General features: G+C 36.2%; 2 protein-coding genes across 10 annotated transcripts in view; one reads left to right on the plus strand and one right to left on the minus strand.

Moving 5' to 3' along the window:
* LOC122518817 (E3 ubiquitin-protein ligase highwire-like) overlaps positions 1 to 26,483 on the plus strand; it is a 202,245-nt gene that overhangs the window by 163,061 nt on the left and 12,701 nt on the right. The window lies entirely within an intron of this gene.
* On the minus strand, positions 1,689 to 25,785 carry LOC122518820. The gene is made up of 4 exons (XM_043637934.1): positions 24,981 to 25,785; positions 5,332 to 5,751; positions 4,304 to 4,596; positions 1,689 to 4,069 (listed from the first exon to the last, which is right to left on the minus strand). Exons 1-4 carry the CDS (start codon positions 25,302 to 25,304, stop codon positions 2,245 to 2,247), a joined length of 2,862 nt encoding a protein of 953 aa, XP_043493869.1. The 5' UTR covers positions 25,305 to 25,785; the 3' UTR covers positions 1,689 to 2,244.

Here is a 26,483-nt window from a genome sequence, read left to right on the forward strand (position 1 = left end):
TAAATCGTTTGATACTTTTAAATATATTTTAAACATTTCATTATTTCAACATTCAAATGAATAGAATATTTTAAATATGTATGTAAAATAGAAATTATTTGATATATACACAAAACAAAATTTATATATTTTTATATCTATTTTTCGTAACACCAAAAAGTGATAATTTAACTGTTTATTATTATTATTATTTATCATTGTTTGATATAATTAGATGTTTTGTTACAATGATTTGTTTACAAATTTTGAGAATCTTTTAGAATGAATTGAAAGGAGAATAAAAAATGGTTCAAACGTTTTGAACGCGTTAACAGCTGCGACACAGGCTGCGGTGTAGTTCAGGCCACGATGTTCGAGGGCGAAAAGCTAGTCGGATTTCTTCTCTATTTGTTTCTCTCGCATTCCATGTTGAATAGTTTGGTCCCGTCTTCTTGGATATACACACTGACTACGCCCAGAAAGAAGAGAACAGCAGAGAAATGAAGAGAAGAGAAGAAAAGTGAAGTAAAGTGAAGAGAAGAGAGAGAAGAAGGGAGAAGAAGAGAGGAAAGGAAACGAGAGAAAAGAAGAGAAGAGAAATGAAGAGAGAGGAGAGGAGAGAGAAGAGGAGAGGAGAGGAGAGGAGAGAAGTGAAGTGAAGAAGAGACAGTGAGAGAGATTAAGAATATCTTCTCCTCTGACTTTTCCTGTTCTCTCTCTCTTTATCTCTTTCTCTCACTCTCTCATTCTTTCTCTTTCTCTCTTTCTCTCACTTTCTCTCTTTTTCTCTTTCTCTTCTTCTCTCACTCTCTCTCTTTCTCTCTTTCTCTCATTCTTTTTCTGTTTCTCTCTTTCTCTCATTCTTTTTCTGTTTCTCTCTTTCTCTCCCTCTTTTTCTCTCTCTCTCTTCCTCTCACACTCTTTCTTTCTCTCTTTCTCTCAGTCTCTCTTTCTCTTAGTCTCTTTTTTTCTCTCCCAAAAGCTTACTCCATACTTTCTTACTTTCGCAAGGAGTAGATTTGTAAGTGTTTCGAAACACCACTGCGAACGGAAGAGAGAAGTAAAGACAAAATAAAAGTAGAAAGAAAAGAATAAGGGAAATAAAAAGGAAAGGAAAAAGAAAAAAAAAAGGGAAAATACTCGAGCTACTAGCGACCTTTGAACTCCCACTCGACGGAGAAAGACTTCTAACGAGGGTTACACTACGTAAGAGAAAAGATCGAGAGTTAGTCTGAGAATCGTAAAATTCTTTTGGAAAGAGATAAGAACTGGCGGAGGAGAGAGGACCTAAGTTTTAAACGATAGAACTGGTTATACACTCTTACTAGAAATAGATGCAATAGTTTGCAACGTTTTAGGAATAGTAAAGGGAAGATAAGGGACGTAAACTGAGAGAATAGAAAATATTTGATATTATCGGATGACATGAATTTTGATCTAGTCAATCGATAACAAAATAATATAAATGTTCTTCCCTTTTCTGGAATTGTAGGAAATGGATACATAATTCGTATATATAGTAATTGTTATTAAACAATAATAACGCATCTTTCGTGGTCCTTGTAAAATATTCTTTTATTAATACCTGTCGCAGCATATTTGTGTTTTTTTCTCTCTTTTAACTATACACGTAAATAATCGATTGTACATTTGTAGTATCTCGGAAATACTCGATTTAAATTAAAAGAAAGGAAAAAGAAAAACAAACATTAGGCCAATCTTTTGATTTCTTTTTGTCTCAAACGTGCCTGCCAAAGTCTACATAACGTCTATTTCGATGATAGAGAAAAATGTAAAGGATAAAAAGATAGAAAAAAAAGAATTTCTTTAGTTTTGAAATAAAGAAGAAGTAGAATGAGAAGAGGAAAAAAGAAATAACGTTATAGAAAGTTTCAATCACGCGCGACTAACAGTTGTTACGCGGTCGTGGATGATAGAAAAATAATACAATTCCCAATGGGGGGGAAAAAAAGAAGCACATATATACGATAATCCAATGACACTGTTTCTCGATATGTTTTTTTTCCTCATTTTTACAACGCTAAACTAATATAAACTTTTCATAGTGCGAATGCTCCTTTATATTTCATACCGTTCGAGAATGAAATTCGATGTAAAACACAAAAATTGTGTAAAATGTAGGAGCGTGAACGAAGACGAGACGAGACGAGACGAAAAAATAATAAACGACATCATAGTCATCGTTCTCGACACAATACATTAACACATAATATTTATATCACAGATAATCGGTGGTAAGCGTGGTTACGCCTTAGCCGTATTACTCAACTCTTGATCGGGTTTAGTAGGCAGTGGTCTGTTGGCCATTTTCGCGGCCGGGGTTGAAGTTTGGGGTTCCGGTAATTCGGAGTAAAGATGGGCCGTAGCATCGGACGGTTCGGCGTATTCGCACAACAAGGAATTCGGCCTTTTGCTATTGTTATTGATCTTTGTTGCACCGAGAATACTCTCCCCTAAAGCTTTCAAGAAACTCATCGGCCTCCCTTGTTGTTGATTCCTCGCGGATTCCAACTTTGGACTTTCCGGAACGTCGAGTTCCCTTTGCTGGTCTCCTCTATTCGTGGAGCAACCATTAACGAGATGATCGTTCACGACGTCCGGTGGTAAAGGTTGAGGTGCTCTCCCCGCTAGAGTTGCCAGAACCGGTTGAGAGAGGCGACTCGTACTTGGAACGGTTTCGTCGCCAGGTAACTCGGCGTAGAGATGGTTTTGATCGCTGGTTCTTTGGTCACGAGGTTCCGTGTATTCCGTGATGGGTGGTCTGGTTTTCAAGCCAGCCGGCAAAAGTTTTTCGAGGGACGGTACCCTTGTCCCGACGCTGACCGAAGGCTTGCCCGGTCCCCGATGTTTTTTCGTTTTCGGACGGATCACGTCGTAGGCGTTCTCCTCTCCAGGTGCACTACCAGCACCACCACCACCACCCGTCGTCTGCCTGTCGTTGTTATTGTTGCAACTTTCTTCTACCTTGATCAGATCGTAAAGATGCTCGATCATATCTCTAGCTTGACTATAATTATCGGGATCGTTTAATCTATCTCTTAGATCCCTCAGGTACTCCTCTGTTAGTTCCTCCGGTAATGTTTGCGTAGCCTTATCTTCGGTGTACTGATAAAGTCCAACAGTCTCGTCCTCCTCTTCCTCCTCCTCCTCTTCCTCCTCGGTAACATCCGGCTGAGTTTCCACCTCTAGTATTCTTGTCTCTGGCTGAAGACCAGCGTACTCGTGAACGCTCAGTCTGGATATCGATCTTGCCGACGTGGCAGCGGTCATGCCGCTGTTGGGTGAGAACCAACTGGTCAGATTCATCAGTGGACCCGATGTTAACTTTGGACAAACACCCCGTCTTCGCATGTATAAAATACCCGAAGTTAATATCACCACGAGAACGATGAAAACAGCTACCACGCATATAACCACGATAATCCTTTTCTCCCGCTCGAGTTGTTCGGGATCGCTCATTTCTACGTCGAAGTATCCCTTGTGTCTCGGATAAACGTGCGGACCTACGCTGGGTGGGCTCACGCTTGGTTCTGGTTTCGACATTGGTTTTTCGCAATACACGTGACTGTCCCCCTTTCCGCATATCAATCTCGTGAAATTTCTCATGTCCAAATAACCTTCCGGCAGATTAAAACATTTCTCGAGAAATTTGTCGACCATGCAATAACTCGAGTCCATCATCCACGATACGGAACTGTTTCTACCGGTTATTTCCCGCACCCAATCTTCCAATTTGCAATTACACTTTTCTATGAAATAATTGTTGCCGACACGTGCCGTATTAACTTGCTGAGAAATCCCGATGAACTTCAACGAACCCGGCCGAGCTTGTTGTATGTGATTTCCCGTGAACGAGAATTCGAACTTTGGCGCCGATTTCGTCGGTTTCGCATCCATTTCTGCTACGATCGCATCCGTCGCGAGATCGATGAATAGATTATGCTCGATCGCAATGTGATTCCATTGATGTAGAACGATCGAACGATTGTGAAGGCTTTGGAACTCGTTGTTGCTGAATGTTACAGTTGCTGCAGATATCTCGATGGCACCGGATTTAACGTCAGATAATCTAGTAATCAATTAAATACGTTTCAAATTCCTCGAATTGTTCTAATTAAATCATTTTTTAAATAATAGTACAGGTAGCTCTCCTACAATATGAAACTTTATACGACACTGTATAACATGATTTTTGTTTAACACGTTTCAAAACTAAATTAATTTTAAAATATTAAATACAATATTAAATTTCGTTTTATAGAAGAGTTACCTGTACATAATACATATATTGTTTTATTTTTACCTAGAATACTGAATCGTAACGTTATCATGTCCAGCTCGGAAAGCTCCTGTCTCGATATATTTCAATCTAACGTCAACGAATTCTAGACTCTCGATAAGAATCTTATCACTGAAAGCTCCAGATTCTATTTCCGATATCGAGGCGTTGCTGATGATCACATTGAAGATCGACATCGCGCAGAAGGCCTCTTTTCGTATAACTTTCGTCCAAATATCGTCCATTCGTACCTCTGCCACCGATGACGGGAAAACGGCAGTTGGCAGCTCCGTAATTCTAACGCTTTGGAACATAATCTAAAAAGAAAAGACAAAGAAAAGAAAAGGAAAGAAAATCAAAAGAAGAAATCAAATGTATACATATATAGGATTCGTGAAAAATGGGGCAACTATCCATTGAACTTATCCAGGGCCCAAACCCGTCCAATCTCTTCACGAATGCCCATTTAAGTATTTGGCATGGAAGCGCTTGTCCCACATTCTACCCTCCTGCAACAACATTCGACCCCAAAATGTTCCTTCATTTTTAAACCTTCTTTTTTACGTCGTTTCATCGTAATCCTGCTGGGCTTCAAAAGCCTCTTGCCTAGTTCCCCAAAAGCCAACCGTTCACAGCGTCGCTACTATCACCTAACCTCTTTTCGATAAATCTTCAATTAATTATTTTTCTCTCGTTGTTGCACGATTGTAGAAGCGTGTTACGAAATAAACCTTCATCCAGGCTGAGCCTCCAATTTTTAGGATTCATGAAAAAATTGGACCCGTTTGGACTGACTACTGACCGGATTCGAACCCACGGAATCTTTCGCCGCTTTTCGGGCGCCTGCCTTTACCCACTGAGCTATCCAGGGCCCGTTCAGTTTTTTCACGAATCCTATACATAGGTGTTTAAAGTATGAAACCGAAAGAACAGACGTTTAATTTTTACAAAAAAAACAATCCAGTTTCATACTTCTAAATCTAATCTAATATATAAGCACATAAATAATTTATTTATTTGTTACATTCGTAAAAAAAGAAAATATATCGAACCTTCGTTGCTTGTCCATGCCTGCCGTATTGCGCTGATTCAAATTTAAATGCGTTGCTAGATAGTTCCAAGGTTGGCACCTCTCTCACCGTTATCCACAATAACCAGGAAAATGCGTTAGGTTTTATTGCGACGTGTTTACATCTAGATATCGATACGCTCAGTGTACCACGCGAATTCCTAAAGGCGTGACTCTCGATTATTACGCTGTTGCACTCGGAGACCTCGAGGTGTGTGTTCGGTGCTCTCAAATCTTCAAAGGCCTGCCTCTTCGCTATGACGCTGTAGATACCGGATACGTGGACCCTTTTCAATGGTGCACCGCCAGCGAATGCACCGCTTTGGATTCTCAATTCTCTGCAATGAGAAACCTCGACTTCCATCGCTTCCGATGGAATCGTTCCCTCTAACAGTTCCACGACCTTCAAGTAAAAAAAACCAAACCAAGATTTTATTTATCCTTCTTCTTCTTCTGGATCCACACTTCTCATGTTTTATTCAATAAGATTTTAGTAGGAAAAAGATGAGAAAGAATGAAAGGAAGGAAGGAAGGAAAGAAGGACGAGGAAAAGGAAAATTTCAGATTTCGTTTTTCCCTTTTATTTGACAGCGGAACATTCTTATTCGCTACCCGGTATGCGTTAAATATTTTCATAAATGCGAAAATAACCGTGACAGGGAGGAAAAGGTAAGGAAAATAATAAACAAGCGTTTAGAATCTACGTCAACTTTGCAAATTTAATATTCGAAAGAATACATAGGAATCTTTAAAGTGTTCTTCCTTTATTATGGTGTCTCTCTCTCTTTCTCAACTCTATTTTTAGTTTGCCTTTTATGCATCATCAACGACAAGTCTTACGATCGTGATAAATAATGATCGTAGAAAATATTCTACGTGGGGCAGGAGATATATGAAGTGCGAGAAACCTTCGTGGGGCTGAGCAGAGGGGAGGGGGTAGTTTATTTCGTAGCACCCCGTTATCGAACTATTCTATATCGATATATCATAAATAATGTTTAAAAGGTTGTACGTAAAACCGGTGTAGAGAAAGAGCATCGACGAGTTATGCATTCTGGATAATATACGAAGATTGGAAAATATGAAAGCAGAAAGAAATTCTTGCAAGTATGCACCTGTGTATGCACCCGTATATGCATATGTTTTTTATGTGTTTTACACGTTTGAGACAAAATTGAAGGAAAATCTATTGGATTTAAGAAGATTATATACTTTGAGTAGGAAAAATTGATTCTCTCCTGAGAATACGATGAGAAGAAAAAAAAAAAAAATGAAAAAGGTGATCATGCTCGTTACTTATTTCTCGTTCAACGTGTATCCTATGGTAAAACACGGATACATCGATAATCTGCAAAAGGTGAAACTTCAGCGTAATTTTCGATATTTTATGCATCGAGAAGCGAGAGGGTAAGAGCAGTTTATTGCATCTTACTGCTGCATGTACTCCTTCTTCTTCTTCTTCTTTTTACACAAAATCGCGAACCACAAATCTCCCTTCGATGAATCGATATCGAACACGAACGAAGCAATTTGTTGATGCTGGTTTTAATAACGTTCACCTCGTACCGGTGAACCTCCAATCAACCGAATTTAATATAATCAATAAAAAATGCTGATATAATATAATATGCATAAACATTTATATACACACACACATTTGTTTGAATGTTTGATTACATATAAATATCGTAAAAGAAAAAAAATCATATTAAAACGAACATTGTTGCGATTCGTTTAAGGAGTGTTGCTCATTTCGAAGAATGGGGGTCAGTCGTTCGTATTTCTTCGAACGAATCAAACACCATCAAACAACCATCACGCGAGTTAATAATATATTAAAAATGAGTTTTCATTTTTTATTTACCATAAAACATTTTTCTTATTACGATCTCGTATCGTATTATAATATTCCATCTAACTTTTATAATTATATTACCATCAAGAGCTAAGTTACCTTTCTTGGAATATAAGTAAACCGCAAGGATGATAAAAGTAGATAGAGAATCTGGTATACCAAGAAATTGTGGGTGTACCAAGCTGCAATTCTAGACGTTCAAAGTTTCAAGGTTATTTCTTCGATTCATTCCATCTAACTAACATTCTTGATACGAAAGACCACCGTCTGTTATTGGCCCACCATTTAAGTTGGCTTTAAAAGTACTTCCGCCGACGTTAACTTCCGGACTTCGTCATATCTCTATTAAGTTTCTTCGAATGTTAAATCAAAATACATTAGTATCATTTTCTACGTATTAATATCACAATATAATAATAATAATATCATTTATAATATGATTTATTCATTTCTTTTTTTTTCTTTTTTTTTTCAGTGTCATACTTATCAGACTTACGTGTTCGACGTACTTCAATTCTTTATTTCATTTATATCTCCTTCTTTAAAAAAGATAAAAAAAAGGAACAAAAAAGAAAATTAACTACTCGAATAGAAAACTAGAAGTTAAGAAAGTGGAACAAATTTGAGATACTTTTCGATGATATATATTCTTTCCCTTATTCGAGTATCCCCTCCCCCCACCCATCAATGGAAAAATTTTAAATGCGTTTGAACGATTCCCAAGAAGTCGAATCTAGAAATTTACATGAGAAAACGCATTTCTTCCGAAGCACGAGAATGGATTTTTCTAGCAACACAATGCAACGAAAATGCATCCGTCCGATGATACCGACGATAACTCACAAGAATACTACTACACTAACTTTTTATACCTCGTATTGTATTCTCGATTAGGAGCGGTCCGAACTGAGGGTGGAAAGAAAACGTAGGAAGCTTTTTCAACAGAAAAATAAAATAAAATAAAAATAAAAGTAAAAAAGGGGAGTCCCACTCGTATGTTACAAAGGAAGGGTTGGTTTCTTTGGCAAGGAATAGTTATTGTGAAAGGACCCCCCCCTCGCTAACCCCGGTTCCATCCCCACCCCCATTATAGGATCGTCCTAGCATTAAGATAGACACGTATCCATTACGAACTAAATTCATTATCTCGAGATATTTCTGTCCCTCGGATATCACAACATCCATTTAGTCGTACGTGTTAAACGAGAGACTGGATGGAATACACCGTATTAAAGCGCTCACGGCAACGACAACGACAACTTGATTCATTGTAATGAATTCCAAGAGTTAAAGTATATTCGAGTTAGTTGAAAATATATATATAAGTATTTTATGTGTGTATGTGTGTGTGTGCTATCGTAACTCGCTTTATTCTACGAGAGAAGAACAATTGTAAAAGATTTATTATACGTTTCTATAATCATTTCTTATTACATTTTAAACGATAAGTAGCATAATTGTATAGAAAAAAAAAAAAGACTAACTAGAAAATGTTTTGTCAAAGTTAGATTCTAATGAGAAAGATTAAACGTAATATTCTGGGAAAAGAAGAACAAAAAAATATGAAGAAAGATTATATCTACGTTCAGTCATCGTTCAAACTAAACTAACTTCAGTTTACATTAGCCAAGGAAACGAAAATACTCTTTCAAAGAAACGGAAAAGCATTTGAGTAGTTGTTCGTTAGCAGAAAGATGATGATTCATACAAACTGTGCGACTTTGGTTAAGGCAAACGTGATTATGATTTTTCCCTATCTAGAATATCTCAGTTATTCTTTCGTATGTAATCCGAAACTAGAAAAGGAAGGTAAGAAGGTGTGTGCACGCGAGCGCGAATTCAAGCAGGCTGCTCCTATATCCGTTTTCTTCTCGTTTATCGGCTTGCGAACGTCGGTCGAGCGTAATTTGCGAGACTCGATTTCAAGCAAGAGGTTCTCCTTGAACCTATCCACCTGCCAGTCCCACCCCACCCCACCCCAGCCCTCTCCTTTTTGCTTGCTTGCCTGCCTGCGTACCTGCCTGCCTGCCTGTTCTTTCGTTTGCTCCTTCGTACGCTCATTCACCTGGAAGAGAATCGTATTCCTGAAAGTGCATCTTCCTTAAAATAAACGATATTATCTTGTCAGTCTATCGAATCGAATCGAATAACGAATAAAACTACGAACGACGCTGATCGGGATACCCAACTGCGAATCTCGTCGAGAAATATTCACACAAGGACGATATTGTGTATCTCGTTGTTATAAAATAACGCTTCGAGTAACAACCGCATAAATGTTATGTAATCGCAATAGGATAATACTTTTTCAAGGTCTCTTTCTTCCTTCTTCTTCTTATTCTTTGCTTGTTTGTGATTGGCCGTTCTCGGATTTTAAGGTTATGTTCATAACCAATGAACGAATTTACGTCATATTTTAATCGAAATGCGTAAATATATTATAATATAAATTATATAATATAATATAAATTATATTATTTTATAATTATATTATTAATATAATATTATATATTAAATATAAAATATAAAATTATATATATTAATTTTATAATTATATTATATAATATAAATTATAATATCGATCTCGTCTTGTTCTTCCTCGTCTTCATTTTTATTCAAATACTTTTGAACACTTTTAAATAAGTCACAAAATGATTCGTGTATATCTCGAAATGATGACGTATTTAAATATTTTGTTATAAAAAAATATTACCACGGTGATATAATTATTTTATCGAATGATCTTATTACAAGTTTTGTTTTTAGAAAATAAAAAATGTCGTTAATGATTTCTCGCGAATAATAATCGAATTACGAGATTATCTATAGTCGAGGATCAAATTAATACGAACGAGTCGTAGAAGGTGAACGATCCTTTAGAGATATGATCAGATAAAAAGGAACGTACTGCGTGGCCAATACTTATTGGGAACAGGGTGCGGCACTTTGCTAGTTTCTGACTGGCCGCTCCCGGATTTTAAGGTTATGTTCATAACCAATGAACGAGTCTACTTTATATTTTAATCGAAACGCGTAATATATTTAAATATTATATTATATAAATAATAATATCGATTTCGTTTATCATCGTAGATAATTTGATTTGTTCTTTTCTTGTTTTTTCCTTTTTTTTTTTGAGAATCATCAAAACGAGTTAGTCAAGTTATTATTCTAAACGCGTAACATGAACATCTTTCCAACGTTAGTTCAAAAAGAAAACGTAACGTTAGTCGAAAAGTTGAAAGTTGAAAGTAGAGCAACACCGTTGGCAAAGAAAGAAAAAAAAAAAAAGGTGAAAAGTTGCGAAGAACTGCTTTTTCTTTGAAAGAAGAGAAAGGAGAATAAGGTAGTAAAAGGGGAAAAGATAAAAATCTCTTTAAAGAGCTTAACGTCGTAGTAGAAGTAGTAGTAATTCTCGGTTGATGTGAGAAACCCAGAAGGATCTTGTTGTAGTTCCCTCTTTCTTCCTTAACACAAAAGTACAAAAGTAAAATGTTTTCCTTGCGTGCATCGGTGACGTCATTCTATTTCTCTCCGTCCCTTTTCTTATTTTCAATGCATCGCTCGAGAGAACAGCTGTTGTGTCGTCCAACTTTCTTCCTTCTTCTTCTTCTTCTTCATCATCTTCTTCTTCAATAAAATAAAGAGAAATCGTGAACACGTGCACGCGAGTAGGGAGTAGGGAGAGAAAAAGAGAAACAAGAAGAGAAGAGAAAATTCGTTTTCTAGGATATTCTTTTTCTTGGCGAAGGTTTTCACCAATGAATGACTAAGACTTTGGTCTTAAAATTCATACGATTTCGTGGGTTGCACTCTCGTGACTCAACGGGAGTATGGTTGGGGTGTGGGGCTAAGGGGGGGGGGGACGGGGATAACGTGCCTTGGCTATTTCTGCCCGTCGGCACAAAGAGGAAGAGAAGAACCGAACTTTCCCCTAGCCCCTCGAGTTATGAACGACGAAGTAAAGCATGTTCCTCTTCTCTCCTCTCCACTCCTCTTTCTCCACTTTGTCCCCTCATCCCTAAAACTGCTGCACCCTGCAGAACCAGCAGCAGCAGCAGCAGCAACGTTCGTGGTGGTGGTGGTGGCAGCAGTTGCAGATTAATTTTGTAGTACCAAGAAGATGGTGGTTTTGGCGAGAAGCCACTACCGTCCTCGTTCTCTAAGAGAAACGTTGCTGGAACGTTGGTTGCTTCCATGGACCGAAAGCCGATCCTAGGTACACGCCACCGTCTCTCCTATCTTTCCTCTCTTCGTTCAAAGTCTCGATCCGATCAAGGTCGATCGATCTATCCTAATGGAAAACGACGTTGTAGTCCTTCCTTTCTTACGTTGGAAGTACCTCAGAGGATAATGTATTCGATGTATACTCTAGCTCTTTCGGGCCCTCCGCCTCTCTCGAATTATTGAACGACTTTAGAAACTCGATACTGTTTAATGAAGTATAAAATGTATCCCAGCCAAAATTTCCTTGTTTCTTGGCTCCAGACCACTCATCGAGTAAGTAATCTCTCTCTCTTTTGTTTATTTTTTGTTTTTTTTTTGTTTCGATAACTCGTCTATAGTTCTTCGTTATTTTTCAAAGATTTGTCATCAATTTTCTTCCTCATTTTTTTTTTTTTTTTATAATTTGTCATACAAAGTATGATTTAACTTAGCAAAAGAATTTTGATTTAATTTAACTCTAATTAATTGCACTCTAGCAACATATTTCAAACATATTTCACTGTTGTAGTATTTTTGGGTCTCTTGACAAATTACAACTTTAGAAGGTATACATAAACTATTTTCGAATTTTCTTATACGAAAAGGGAGAGATACCAAAAACATTAACCGAACCATTCGTATCGTGATCCCTCCCTAACATAAGCTACGAATTAGGTGTGGGAAAAAAAAGTAAAAACGAAATGAAACGGATAGAAAATGTCTCGAGAAGAAATCAGGATCATTTTTAATCCTCGCGATCATCTGTTTTATATTCGATTTCGAATGAAATGCGACTCGTAATAGAATAATAGAAAATAATCTGAGAAAAATGAAGGACTAGTTCGATCAGAAATAGATTTGCTTTTCATTCAAAACAAAATTCTTTTCATGGTAGTCATTGATCGAATGAATTTCAACAAAAAGGAAGATAAATAATCGATTTAAAAGAGATAAATAATTAAACTGCCTCTCTCTCTCTCTCTCTCTCTTTCTCTCTCGTTGTACGTGTTACGAATTTCTTTATTTTTCTTTATTTCTTTCTTTCTTTCTATATAGTAAAACGATACGTAGTGTTCAGCTTTAAGATGGCGAGTCACGAACCATCCGAAAGGCTCGCCGTCTGAATCAAAATTGGCAAAAAAAGAGCGAGAGAGAGAGAGAGAAAAATCGAAGATCTTATCTTGAAGATCGTGAATCGCACTCGATAAACTTAAGTCCTAATGACGAGCGTTTAAAGTACGATAAAGTATGCGATTCACGCTGCCCTCACCCCACCACCACCACCACCACCCACTCCCATCCCTCCCCCCCAGCCCCGTACTTCGCATTCTCCAAATTGAAGACGTCGTTGGGAATATTCTATTTGCTCTAGGAGCTATTTGATTTTCATTCTAGTCTCGGGAACGTTACCGAAGGATCTAATACGTGTCGATGAAATCAAGTTGAGTGTCGATTTAGTGAAGACTTTGATGAACGATCTCGGATGACTATAACGAGAAAATAATGACTTTTTTCTTCTTATTTTTTCTTTTTTCTTTTCTCGTTTACTTATCTCGTTCTTTTATAATAATTTTTCTCGTAATTTTATTTAATTTATTAATTTTATTGAAATTTTTTTTTTAATTTTTTATATAATGTAATAATTTTATTGAAAATCTCTTTAATTTTTTATATAATTTTAATATAATAATTTAATTTTTATATATTTCAATAAGTCATAATATAAAAATTTTAGAATCGTTGATGAAATCTCAATGAAAGGGACGAAACGTGCAACAAAATGAAAATAACGTTAAAATAGAATTTCTAACCCGTCCAAATTTTCTAAGACACCTATTTTAATAGTTTTATTATAATATTTTCAAATATCACGCGTGGGATAATTATTTGGAAATAGTTTAGTGATACAGTATCATTGAAATAAGAGGAGAATTCCGGAAGCGCAACTCTTGCTGGTCTCCCTCACAGACGAAATTCTCTGACGGTGATAAATTAAGGATGCCTGGAAACAGACAGTCGTGTCGCGCGTTCACGTAAAAATAGTTCTTAGCTTCTAAGTTCGAAATAACAGAAAGGAAGGAAAGAAAGAGAGAGAGAGAGAGAGAGAGAAATGTTAAGGAGCATTAAACCGAGAACTTATAAGTTTGAAAGGATTCCTTGTGATCTTCATTGAAATATTTTATTAAAATAGATATTAATGAATTGATCATTTTCTACACACAGAATTTTTCGTCGTTTTTATTTTTTTATTCATTTCTATTATAGCTTAATATTTTCTCAAAGAAGTAATATATATATATTCATTCGAGAAAATGTTGCAAACAATTGCAAGTAACTTGAATTTATAAGATTAAATTTCTAAGACAAATTTAACTATTATTTAATACGTATGCCGTGTCACCCTAACTATTATATAAATGCAAATGAAGTAAAATTACGTAAACAAAGTTAAGAGAGTAAGAAGAAAGTTTAATTTAATATTTATGTAGTTAGAATTTCTCTTTGAAGTCAAGTTATACAACTATTTTAATTATAATTACAAATGTAATATTAAATTAAAGATACTTATTACATCGTAGAAAATAATAATTTTTCTTTTTAAGATAAATCTTTTTCTAGTCGAATTGTAGACTATTAATCATGAAAATTATAAATGATCAAAATAGAATGAAGAAACATACGTGGAATACTTTGAAAGATTTCAAGTTTTACAGAAATGTGGTAACCGTGTTCATTCATTCATGCAGAATACATGCATATGCAGTTAATGGTAAGAGAGTCAGGAGAGGGGGGTTAGATGCAGGTAAAGAAACAAATCCTTAGCAACAAACACGTGTGCAGGAGGGCGTATTCGGTAAAGCATTGAACCTAACAAAACCACTAACATTCGTGGTAAGCACAAGTTCCTAGTTAGAGTTTCCTAGTAAATTCTATACACCGAAAGTCACTGAGAGGGATTTGAGTTAGATTCGAAAAGGTTGAAATTCGAGATCTTAGCGAACTTTGATCCCCTTATCGATAAAACATTCGAATATGAGATATTAAATACCAATTCGATTTTACACTTGCGAAATATCGAACATATTTCCTTTGCAATGAAATAAAATAGTCGAATGAGAGTTGAAAACTCATGTCGGGAGAAATAAAACTAAGACAATTCTTTGAATACGTGTTAACGTTCTATTATATTATCTCGTTAACAATTCTCAACGTTCAAATAGAACGATCGATCTATCCTGCGAATCCTACGTGTTTCTACGTGTTTCGCATAAACGAGAAGTAGAAGTAGTAGTAGTCGTCTCATAAATTTGAATATCAGCTTGTCAATCTGTCTCTCGGTTATCATCGATTGCTACGGAATTTTTCCTATATCGACATTCCATAACCTTTTTCTTTTTTTCTTCTTTTAATCAACTCTCTCTCTCTACATTTCCCTATTATTTTCAAATATTTAAATATAAACGTGTAATATCAAAATTTATTGAAGATTCTAATTCTTTTTTCTATATCATAATTTTTTCGTAAAAACGAATGGACGAAACATATCAAGGGGGATAAAAAAATCTCATTGGACAGGTAATACATGTAATTCTCGTGTGTCTTGTTTCGTGAGAGTAGCCGATATCTAAGCGTAACTACGAAAGGAAAAATTCTTGAACCCGATATGGCAGGTAACACCACCGTGGGAGTTCAATGTCCGATCAATAGATCGTCGAACGGACACACGAGTATTCTCTCTCTCTTTCTCTTCTATTTTTTTTTATACTTTCTATCCAGTTCATATCAATCACAAAATGGCGTGGATAGAATAAAATGAATTTTTATTGGGTGAGGGGTGATGGGGTGGGAAGGGGCTTACGCAAAGCTTATATAAAACGAATATAAAAAGTCGCGAGAGCACTCAAAAATGATTATTCATTTAAAAGAATTCTCTCTCTCTCTCTCTCTTTTGAAGATGAGTATACTTTATGGTTAATTTGAAAATTTCTGGATGCCACATTATCGTCTGGCACAACTAATATTTGTTCGTGTATGAGTAACATAAAACGTATAGAAGATACTCTGTGAAGTATGTGTGACTGAGAAAGATAGAGAGAGATAGAAAAATAGAGAAAGTAGATGATCGTACATATACACGAAACGACGTACAAGTATCTCGGTGTGGGATGAAAATTTCGTGGAACTCTCGTAGCGTTATGGCGGTTGCCACGGGAATGCCGGAAGTTAATTCGCGGAATGGTGGTGTGCACGCGCTGACACTCCTTCTAGCCGCGAGATGAAATTACTTCTGCCTCGCATATGGGCGAACCACGGCTTACGAGAGAGAGAGAGATAGAGAGAGAGATAGTGAAAGAGAATGAGAGAGAATGAGAGAGAGAGAGAAAGTGTGAGAGACTAGTCGTGCCTTTGGCCCCAACGTGCAAGCCCCATTATGCAGCGCCATTATGCACCGCCGTGTGCGGGGTTTGGAGACCAGGGGTCACGTCGACGGATAATTCGGTTAATTGTCGAGCCACCAGTAACAGCACCACCAGCACATGGATAACACAAGCAAATCCCCCAAGCAACTACTCCCTACGAGAGAGTCCAACGATCCTCCCTGTCATACTTTATTGTGATATTTTATCTGATTTTCTTTTATTTTCTTTTCTTTTATTTTATTTTCTTTACGTGCTCGTAATATTTCAAAGATTTGTATTTATATCGAAAGTGTATAAAAGTATACTGTACCTACTGTACACTGTATACTGTATATTACTGTATACACTGCATACTAGTATCTGTACCTACTGTATACTGTACCCTACAGGGTTAAAGTTTCATTTTAACGTTTCTATTTTAACCATGCGAGGATATAATAAGTATCGAAGGAACTTTTACGTATAGCTTTTTAACAACGTGTCGAAATATACTGTTTACGTAGGATAGGAGTGGGTTATGTTTGCATACATCACTATAGTGTTGGATAGTATATAAATATCAAAGACTAAAAGCATTGCTACTGTAATTATTGATAGATGTATTGTAATAGTTACAGATAGAAACTTCTCTCCTCTCCTCTCCTCTTCTCCCCCTTCTTCTTTTTAGTTTCTACAGGAAGATAGAGTAATTACTCCTCCCTGTCGAGATTACATTTTACTCGAACGGAGTTCGAGTTATATCGTCTTGGTAAAGATTAATGAAATGTCAGTGACTCGTGTTTCTCTAACAGTAACCATCGGAAAAGGGATTTTGACCCCCAACGATAATTTTAACTGTTATTTATTTAACGATTATTTTTCATGTATATATATTTTTTTTTATTTGATCGACAATGCGTGGTAGATTTTTTTAATATTTTTTTTTTAGATGACAGAAACACGCGAGAGAATTATTTGGGATTTTGTATTTATTATATTTTACGTATCCGTTTCGAATTGAAATCGTTTAACAAACGAACAAAAAACAATAAGAAAAATGTATTCCATACTTTTGTACTTCCACTTGAATTTATTCGTCTTAGAAAAAATTCCTCAGTCTCAGAAGCTACGATCACGTGACAGGAAACATAGAAATTTGGAAAGAAAGAAAAAAAAAAGAAGCTGTTTTAAGCCGGTCATGATTGACCCCATGAAACGAGGGGAGATTCCTAAACAAGGTCGAAACTTTGTCTCGTTTCTCATCTTCGAATGGCAGATGAAATGCACTCCTAGAGTGTTCAGGAGAAACGAACGAACAATGGGCCTACTATTACCCCAGTAGTCGGAAGATATAAAAAACGTAGATAAAAGGCTTGTTGAAAAAAAAGAAAAAATAAAGAAAAAATAAAAAAGAGAAAAACCCTCTCGACGATAATGCGTAACGACACTTATCGAACGACGACAAAGCGTACCCGTATTCTTCGGAATTATCGCTTCTAATTAATCGGTTTGTAGAAGAAGAAGAAGAACAAGAAGAAGAAGCAGAAGAAGAAGAAGGGTTTTAACTAACTGAGATGAGAAGTGTGAGAAAAAATACCCATAAAAGTTTTCGGTGCTCTCTCTCTTTCATTAACATCATTAAATTTTTTTTATTTAACATCCCTTCCTGCATTTATTCCATTTCTAATTATACCAATACAAAAAGAAATGATTTCTGATAGAATGAATGAAAATATAATATAAAAATCGGAATCCGATAAAAAAAAAAGAACAAATAATTGAATTTAGTTTTAATGAACATTTCAATGGGTACAATTATTTGATTGCAAAACGTTTTTGATTTATATAACGATCGTGATCGAATCCACTTTAGAAATTGTAACACTTGAATTTTCGTATGCTTTTAATAACCAGAGAGATAAAAACAAATAGGACGTCACGCAGCGACATATCGGATGATTAACACTGCTCGTAACTCTTATTATTTTTGGATAGTTATTAAACATGATATTATCATAGTTATGAAATCATTTTGATTCGACGAATGAACGAATTGTTTTTCTTTTCGGATCGATTATTTTTTAACACTTTCAAAGAAACGATTAACTTCTCGGAATAATAATATTCTACATGCTACGAGATATTACGTGTCGCATTACGCATAATGAAAAATGATAAGAAAAAGTATGCCGAATGGTTAACAAAAAAAAAAAAGAAAGAAAAAAAGCAACGAGTTAAAATACGCGTTTTCATTTCACGACAATTTATGAATTAAGATAAAGTAAATATAATACATTATTATCTACAAAAATAACAATTCGCAATAATTCTTCTTTTAATATACATTTTTCAATCTTTGATTCAACCATACACACAAACACACACATAAATCTAGAATTATAATTAATCGAAATTAATCGTAAGAGAAAAAAAAGAATGCAAGCGTGACATTCGGATTATTCATTTGCGTGCGTGCCTGTGTTGTATAAAGATAAAGAAAAGAGTTAACATTGAATAAAGATCATCGTTCATAGGTGCGAGGAAAAGATAATCGTGTTTCCTGTCTACGATTAGTATTTCCATGCAGCACAACTTTAAAAAGAGAGAAAAAAAAGGATAGAAAAAGATGCATGGAAAGATGCACTCGAACTGAGAAAGAGAGAGAGAGAGAGAGAAGAGTGCATTAAGTGTGAAAGAGAAAATAAAATAAAATAAAATAAAGTAAAATAAAAGAAAATAAGAGAAGAAGTGGTCGGTGATGATTCGACACGTCGTTAAGTCGGTAAACGTAACTTGCCTATCCTCCTATATCGCATAATTTACGTATGTAGTAGTTTACCTATATACCTGATCGTGACATATACTAACAAAGAAAACAACTCACGGACACGTTGAACACAAATACGCATTCGTGTACGAGGATAGTAGAAGACACGGTAATGGTTCGTTCTCTCTCACATGCACACGCGTGTGGCCAATCGCGATAACTCGAGTGTACTCGCGGGGTGTTAGAGAAGAGAGAAGAGAGAGAAATAGAGAGAGAGAGAGAGAGAGAATTATCGTTGGGAATGAACGAAGCAGGATGTCGGTTATATCTACGCCCCCGAGCGAATTCTCCAGACAAAGCGAGCAAACCGCAATCGGCCTAGATGAGAGAGAGACAGAGAGAGTGTGAGAGAGTAAGTGAGAGAGAGAGAGAGAGAGAGAGTATTGTGCAGCCGCTGCCCGTCCTAAAATAATTTATCTCTCCGTTGGGATACACTCTGTAGCCGAGAGTGATAATGGCATCTACTTCTCTCTCTCTCTCTCTTTCTCTCGTACGCACGCGTATTCCATAGAAACCACTCTTAACCCTCCACCATCCCCCCAGCCCCTCTTTTTCCTTTCCTCTCTCTCTCTCTCTTTCTCATTCTATGCAATCTCGATCGAACGATCTTCGTTTATTGGATTATCTCGAAGTTATCGAACGCGATACTGATTGAGAGTAATGCAGGAAGATAAAAGATTTCCATGATACGGTTTCTCTATTCTAGGATATGCCCACATAGAAGGGAGAGGGAGGGGTATTAGAAAATCGGAAAATCCTCTAGGATAGAGGTATTTCCAAAAAGGAAAAGCTCAATTCACCAATAACGCTACTAGCGTATACCTGTAGGCCTCTCTCTCTCTCTTTCTATTCATCCATCCATCCATTTATCTATCGATCAATCCCCCCCACCCACTCTCCTTCTCCTCCTCCGATACCCTATCTCTTTGTATTTACTCGTCCGTGTATATTCAAGCTTGAAAACGATTTGAAATTTGGCGAAAAATATAAAGGCTACACACTGCGTCTATGAAAACCTGTTCGAATCACACCACAGTCGAATATGCAACTAGTAATCGTCTATTCGATCTAATAGAATATGCCAATGGGGTGGTCGTTCATTGAGGAGGAGAAGGGATTACAAATTATTTTTCATATAAATCTATCTTTCGTCGGATGTGGGATGAAAAGGATGAATAAAATTGATATTTTTTATCGATATTATTATTATTAATCCAATTCTCTCGTATGGGTTTTTATAAAACGTGGCTGCGTTTTGTTTTCCTTTTTTTTTCATTTTTAAACGTATAAGTTAACGAATAATTTATCTTTTATAGGATTGTTCGGTTATTTGTTTATATAATAAAATAATATAAATATAATAATAATTTTATAATTATTATATAAATTTTTAAATTTAATATATATATATATATATACATATATAATATAATATAATATAAATATAATAATAATTTTCACGTAGTGAAAATAATTCGTTGTACGAATTAACGGTGGATGGATGGTCGTAACTGTCAGTTTAATACTCGACTGAATTCTCGTACGCTTGACCACTCTTATTCAGTTTACCGACCACCACTGGAATCATATTTTATTTTCTACGAATGTTACTTATATACACGTACGTGTATTCAAGAATATGTCGATAGTAAATAAGTTGCGAGAGATCGTATTAGATGGATAGTTCAATAAAATAATAATAAAAAAATAAAATTAAAAAGAATAAAAAATAAATAGAAGAAAGAATCCAATCGTAATTCGAAGCACGCGTATTACTTTATCGTATTCCACTGTAAATACTGTTTTAAAACCCGCATGATTATACCGAATATACATGGGGATTAATACATGGTTAACAACACCCAAAGATTCGTTCATCCTCGTCGTCGTCGTCGTCATCGTCGTAGTCGTCCTCGTTGTCGTCGTCTGACAAGGAGAAGAACGTAATTCGTTGAAAGGGCCTATTGTGAATAAATTGAGTCGAAAGATCGGAACGTGCATGGACAAGATGGATGAACGAATGAACACTCGTCGACTAACGTGTGTACGAGTACGAAACGACGACGAAAGAGAACGACGACAGTCAGAGGCATTTTGTGCGCACGAAATTCCCACCACAAAAACCCCATACCCAACCACCCATCGGTGAGTGTATGCTATCCCCCTTTTCCCCGTTTGAAAGAGAGAGAGAGACCATCAATTTATTAATCCAGCTGAAGCTCCAAAGCAACGTCATCGGCAAAGGAAGGATCGTGCTTTTGAGGTGTGGTCGTATTTATATATAAAAGAGAGAGAAAGAGAGAGAGAGGTAGTATTATTTCAAAAAAAAAAAAAAAGAAAAGAACCCAAAAAAAAAATATTTTCGTGGTGGGTCGTTCCATTTGGAATTCATTTTCCTCGTTTCCGATATCGCATCGTTCTTTTTATATACACACACATAGATATATTTTGATCAATACATGCACGTGAAACTATCGATTTTATATCGAAAAGCAATAGTCCGATCGATAACGAGAATACTCGGTTAGATATAAAATTATTCTGTAACGCTCGAATAAGCATCGAGTGTGGAATTTAAACGTGCTACACTCGATACGTATAAATGTCAAACCGTTGTTGTTTCGATTAGTTTTCTATGTTTGCGTTGATTATCATCGAGAAGAGTTGTTGGATTCGTTGATTCGTAAAAAAAAGGTTCAAGATCGAGATATAATAGCAATCATTTCGTTGATATCATCGTGTGCGTAACAATGGTACGATAGAGTGGGATAGGGTGGGGGGAGTGGGGTTTAACAATTTTTTCATGATTTTCTTTGTAATTATTAATCGTCGTTAACTTTTCTTTCGCATTATTATTATTATTTAAGGTGAACGACCGTGAGTAACGGTAATACGAAAGGATGGAATTAAATCGTGGTTGGCAAGAACCGGCGTTTGCCTTCGGGTTGATCGTAAAATCTTATGGTTGGTTGTTGTTGGTAGCCGTATGGAAAACACACGTATGCACGTATATTATAATTTCTTTCTCTTTTCGACGATTAGAATACTTGAAATAACGAAAGAAAAAGATAAGGTAGAATCGTAATATGTAAAATGAAGTAATTTTTAAGCTCGTAAATAGAATTGAAAGAGAAAATAGGTATATGGTTAACTCGTTAACCAATGATACACACACATCATTACCACCACCACACTCGTCTGTGTACTCTTTATGGTTATTTTAGACATGTGTTACGAACGAACCCTCCAAGCGGAAGTTACACGCACAGGAAGTTGCCTAGGTTCGACCGAATGCATAAGAACGATTTTCGAGGACCCCCTTATCTCTCGTCGATCATTTTTACATGTTGAATTGATCATATTTTTACGATGAAACGAGTTGAGAAAATATAATTATACACCTTTTTATATTTTCTCTTTAATTATTTCCTGTATCACATCGGGAGTTACATTTCATCGTTAAATTGTTCAAACGGCAAGTTCTTTGTTTCTTTTTTTTTTCTAGAGAAATGATATATATATCTATGTCTAACAAAGAATAAAGAGAGAGAGAGAGAGAGATGACGACAGTGACGAGGCTGTAAATGGAATTAACAACGTTTGGACGATAAGTGACGTAGTCGCTAGATCTGATTCGATTAGGAAGTATATTTTTCGTTGACGAACAAACGGAGTCAATGGACTGACCGCGTTTACAAAGGTAACGCCCTTGTTTCGTTAACGTAAGAAATTATGAAAAAAAAGAATTAAGAAAAAGATCATTCCTCGAAATAAAAATTAAACTAATCGTAAAAGAATGTATTCCGCTCGGATAAACTGATGACAAATATATTTGTGGTTTGTGCAGAAAACACAAAGATACGTGGAAGAGTTAAAAAGAAAGAAAGATAAAGAGAGTGAGTGAGTGAGAGAGAGAGGGAAACTATTGTCAAGGCCGCACTTATGGCACGTTACGAATAAACCAGGCAGAATTTCCGCCCACGCGAAAATTGTTGGGAGTTGTTTTCAGACGGAAGGAAAACAGGATTCTGCAATCCGCAGGAACTTTACGAATTGCGGACACTGTACACACTTTAGCCGACTCTGTTAATTAATCAGAATGATTTATCGAAGAGGAATTTCCTAGAAGACTGTACGTATAGAATCGTTAGAACGGGAGAATAATTTCGCTTCGAACGTGAATTCAACATGATTCCTGGCTTCGGCCATGATGTACGCCGCTTAAATTCTCAACTCGGTTGCGCGCGGGCGCGTATACACGCTTTCGAACGAACGAATAAACGAACGAACGAATCAACGAACGAACGAATCAACGAACGAACACGTTTAGGTACTCGTTGCTATCGTCTCTACGTATGTATGTGTGTGTGTGTGGATGTATGTATGTATGTATGCAGGTCAGAGAGATGGTTAGAGAGATAGGAGATAGACCAGTCCAGTTTGCAGTCAAGAAGCGTGGCGTAGATATACACACACATACATTTATTCATTTATACATACGTACATACATATATATAATACATATGTAGAAACACGTGAACTCTCTGAGCTCCTGTGACCTCGGAAAACGAGACTTCTTTTTAACTTATCGCGTCACGCGTCGTTTTAATTAACGCTCGTAATCTATCTACCTTTCCTTCCTTATGACAAAAGCATATTACATTGTTATATTTATTTATTTATTTAATAATATTTGATTGACCCTAGAGCCTAGGCTCCCTAAAGTCCATTAATTACAGTATAGTACAATGTAATGTATAGATAAAACAAAACGAAAATTAAAATTATGTGATGACATCAGATGAACAATTTAAATCCTTAAGTTTTCGTAAGTGTAGTAAATGATCCACACAATCAAAAGCTTTGGTAAAATCAAATGATATTGCAATCGTAATTAATTTATCATCAATTCTCAGTCGAATATCATCACAAAGACGAATAATAGCAGTTTGAGTGCCCATTCATTTCTGGAAGCCTGTCTGATACGGATCTAATAGATTATTAAACTTAATATGCCTAATGAGTTGATCATAGACATATATATATATTTTATATAAGTATGTGTGTGTATATATATATAAATATATATGTATTTTCAGAATCGACGTGAAAGTGGGGATAAAGGGAAGAAGAATTATTATGCGAATAAGAGATAAAGATTCGTGATATTTCCCAGGTACACTCCTCTCATATTCAAGCTTATGGGGGAAGGGTTTTCTACTCTTTTTGTTAGAAATTTTCTATGTAGATCGACTTTGCATTTACATGCACAAGTATAAATTCGTTTCGTTGTTTAGACGGTAATACCGATGTATATATACCCATACGTTTATCGTGGATTATGGGTTAAACTACGTTTAAACTCGGCCTGTATATTTCTGCCCATACGTTTCCCGCCATATTCGTTGGACCAATGATTTATATGCTAATTCCCCTTGAAACACGATCCTCATGTCCGATTCCGTAAACTTTTACCGTTGGGTATTAGCCACTTTTCTCTTTCCCTATTTCTGTTTTTTTTAGAGAATAAGAATGAATATTCGTGGAAGGAACGAAAGATAAGCGAAGATAAGCAAAGATTTTATTTCGAGAAATGAAATAAAACGAATTACAGAATCGAGTTTTATATTTGAATTATTTTTATTTAAATAAAAAATACACATACGTTTATATTATAGATTACTAGTTGAAAATATTGACTCGAAGGACATTCCTCGGTTCTAAGAAAGGAGAGAGAGAGAGAGAGAGAGAGACTAATGTAAGATATTCAAATGACGAAAGTTAAGTGCATCGCGTGGCGCATACGCAAGTTATTCGTAAGTCAAAGTAGGCGTCGTGAAACTTGCAAAGCCTTCGACAATACTACTACAGATCCTTTCATGTTTAATCCGCTAAAACTAACAAGAGAAATAGAGAGAATGAGAGAGAGAGAGAGAGTAACGCTTATTTTTGATTCCTTTCGCGAACGATTAAAATGGAAGGAAGAGATTATTTTCTTTTTCGCGTGTTCGTTAGAGACACGTTAAAAATAGTTCATGAAACGTTCAAGCATCGCTTTGTGTCGGTCTACTAACGAGAAGACCCTTTTTATTTATTTTCTTTTACGTGTGTGTACATGTGTGTTACATTTCGAGAACAATGACGATGTTTTTAATTCTTGTTTTTGAAAAAAAAAAAATTGTTTATATTAATAATTAAATGAACGAACGAATCAAAATCGAGATGCAATGTTTCTGTCTGTAAAAAAGGAAAATATTAGGAATTATTATTTGGATTAGAAATGTATTTTGTTAGTTAAAGTATTATCGAACAAACAAAGTAACCCATGTTTATCGTATTTTCACCTGATCGTTAGTGAACACGCATTTGACGTTAATCCAACGATGTGCTTTGACGGTGCAATTGCATCCGTCCATGGCGCATATCCCTGGCGCACTTTCGGCGAAACACAACGCGACGTAGCAGCACAGTATAACCATAACAGATATCATTGCACCGTGATTATTATTATTATTATTATTATTACACTTAAAACCGGCCGAAACACCGAACACACTCCATTTCCCATACATTTTTCTTTGATTTTCCCCCACAAATACGACGACGACGACGATGTTTCCTCTTCTTCTTTTCTTCTTCCTACGTTCCACCAATAATAAAAACAACATCAACGACTAAAGTAGGATCGTATACGTCAGTTCATTGAACCAGCACGCCGATCATCGTCGTCCTTGATCGGACAAGCTACGAGTTTCATCGATTCTATCATACCCTCGTTGAAACTGAGAAAGAACAATGAACGATGGATCGTTTTGAATTGATCGACGAATCATTTGGATTCGATTGCATTCGATGATGGAAGATCGATTCGAATCAATACCAAAGTATCTACATTGATCGATACTTAATCGTTGATTCGACGAATCCCGTTTACAAAATCCCGAATACTTTGCTAACACTAGCAACGTGGGTTCGAAGGAAAGGAAGGGAAATGGGAAAATGGGACTTTGTGTTGGATTGTCGGATTGGTACGGGCGTTTTTCTGGTTAGGCACGCACGCGGGCCGGTTCGTTTGCGAAGAGGCAGGCTAACTAAAGACCAGCTGACGCGATCATGACGGAGGTTGCTTTGAAACTGTGGTCGGTGGCATGCACGATCGGTGTCTCCTCCCCACCTAGAAACCGTATGCCTTGGTTGCTTGCTTGCTTGCTTGCTTGCCTGCCTGCTGCTCTTCTCTTCTACTTCATATTTCTGTCTTCGTCTGTGTCATTGCCTTTAGTCTGTGTGTATACGTATATATATCTGTCTATCTTTTTCTTTTTCTCGTCGTGCCACTCTTTCCCTGCCTTCAGGGAGAGCCTTTTAAAAGATAAAACACCCAAAGAGATGCTCGAGAAGGAAAGAGACAGAGTTCTGTGCCCGACACAGGTTTCGTGTCACGATTTCTTTCGTTCGTGAATAGGAACGTTTAGGTATGTACAGGTATTCGAACAGGTCCTAGGGGAACCAGAATGTACCACCTATGTTCTATCGAAATCGACCCTGACCAAGTTACAAACTTAATCTATCGTATTTGCTGTTTGTCTGTAATGGATTGGAAAGTATCAATGACATGTGTAGTTTGTATAATACATTTACATATGTGTTATGCGTTATATCTAGGTACATGCGTGCAACACGTATTGTCTAAAAAGGTTTTTCAAATACGATGGAATTACTATCATGTTACACGGAATCTACATATTTTTGTTGTTGTTGTTGTTGTTGTTGTTGTTGCATCGAGTATGTAATGCTTTATAAAAAGACAAAACAAAAAAAAGTAACAAATTAAAAGGATACCGTTTAAA

This window comes from Polistes fuscatus, unplaced genomic scaffold (assembly GCF_010416935.1).
Source record: "Polistes fuscatus isolate 324 unplaced genomic scaffold, CU_Pfus_HIC Scaffold26, whole genome shotgun sequence".
In the NCBI taxonomy this organism is placed as follows: domain Eukaryota; kingdom Metazoa; phylum Arthropoda; class Insecta; order Hymenoptera; family Vespidae; genus Polistes; species Polistes fuscatus.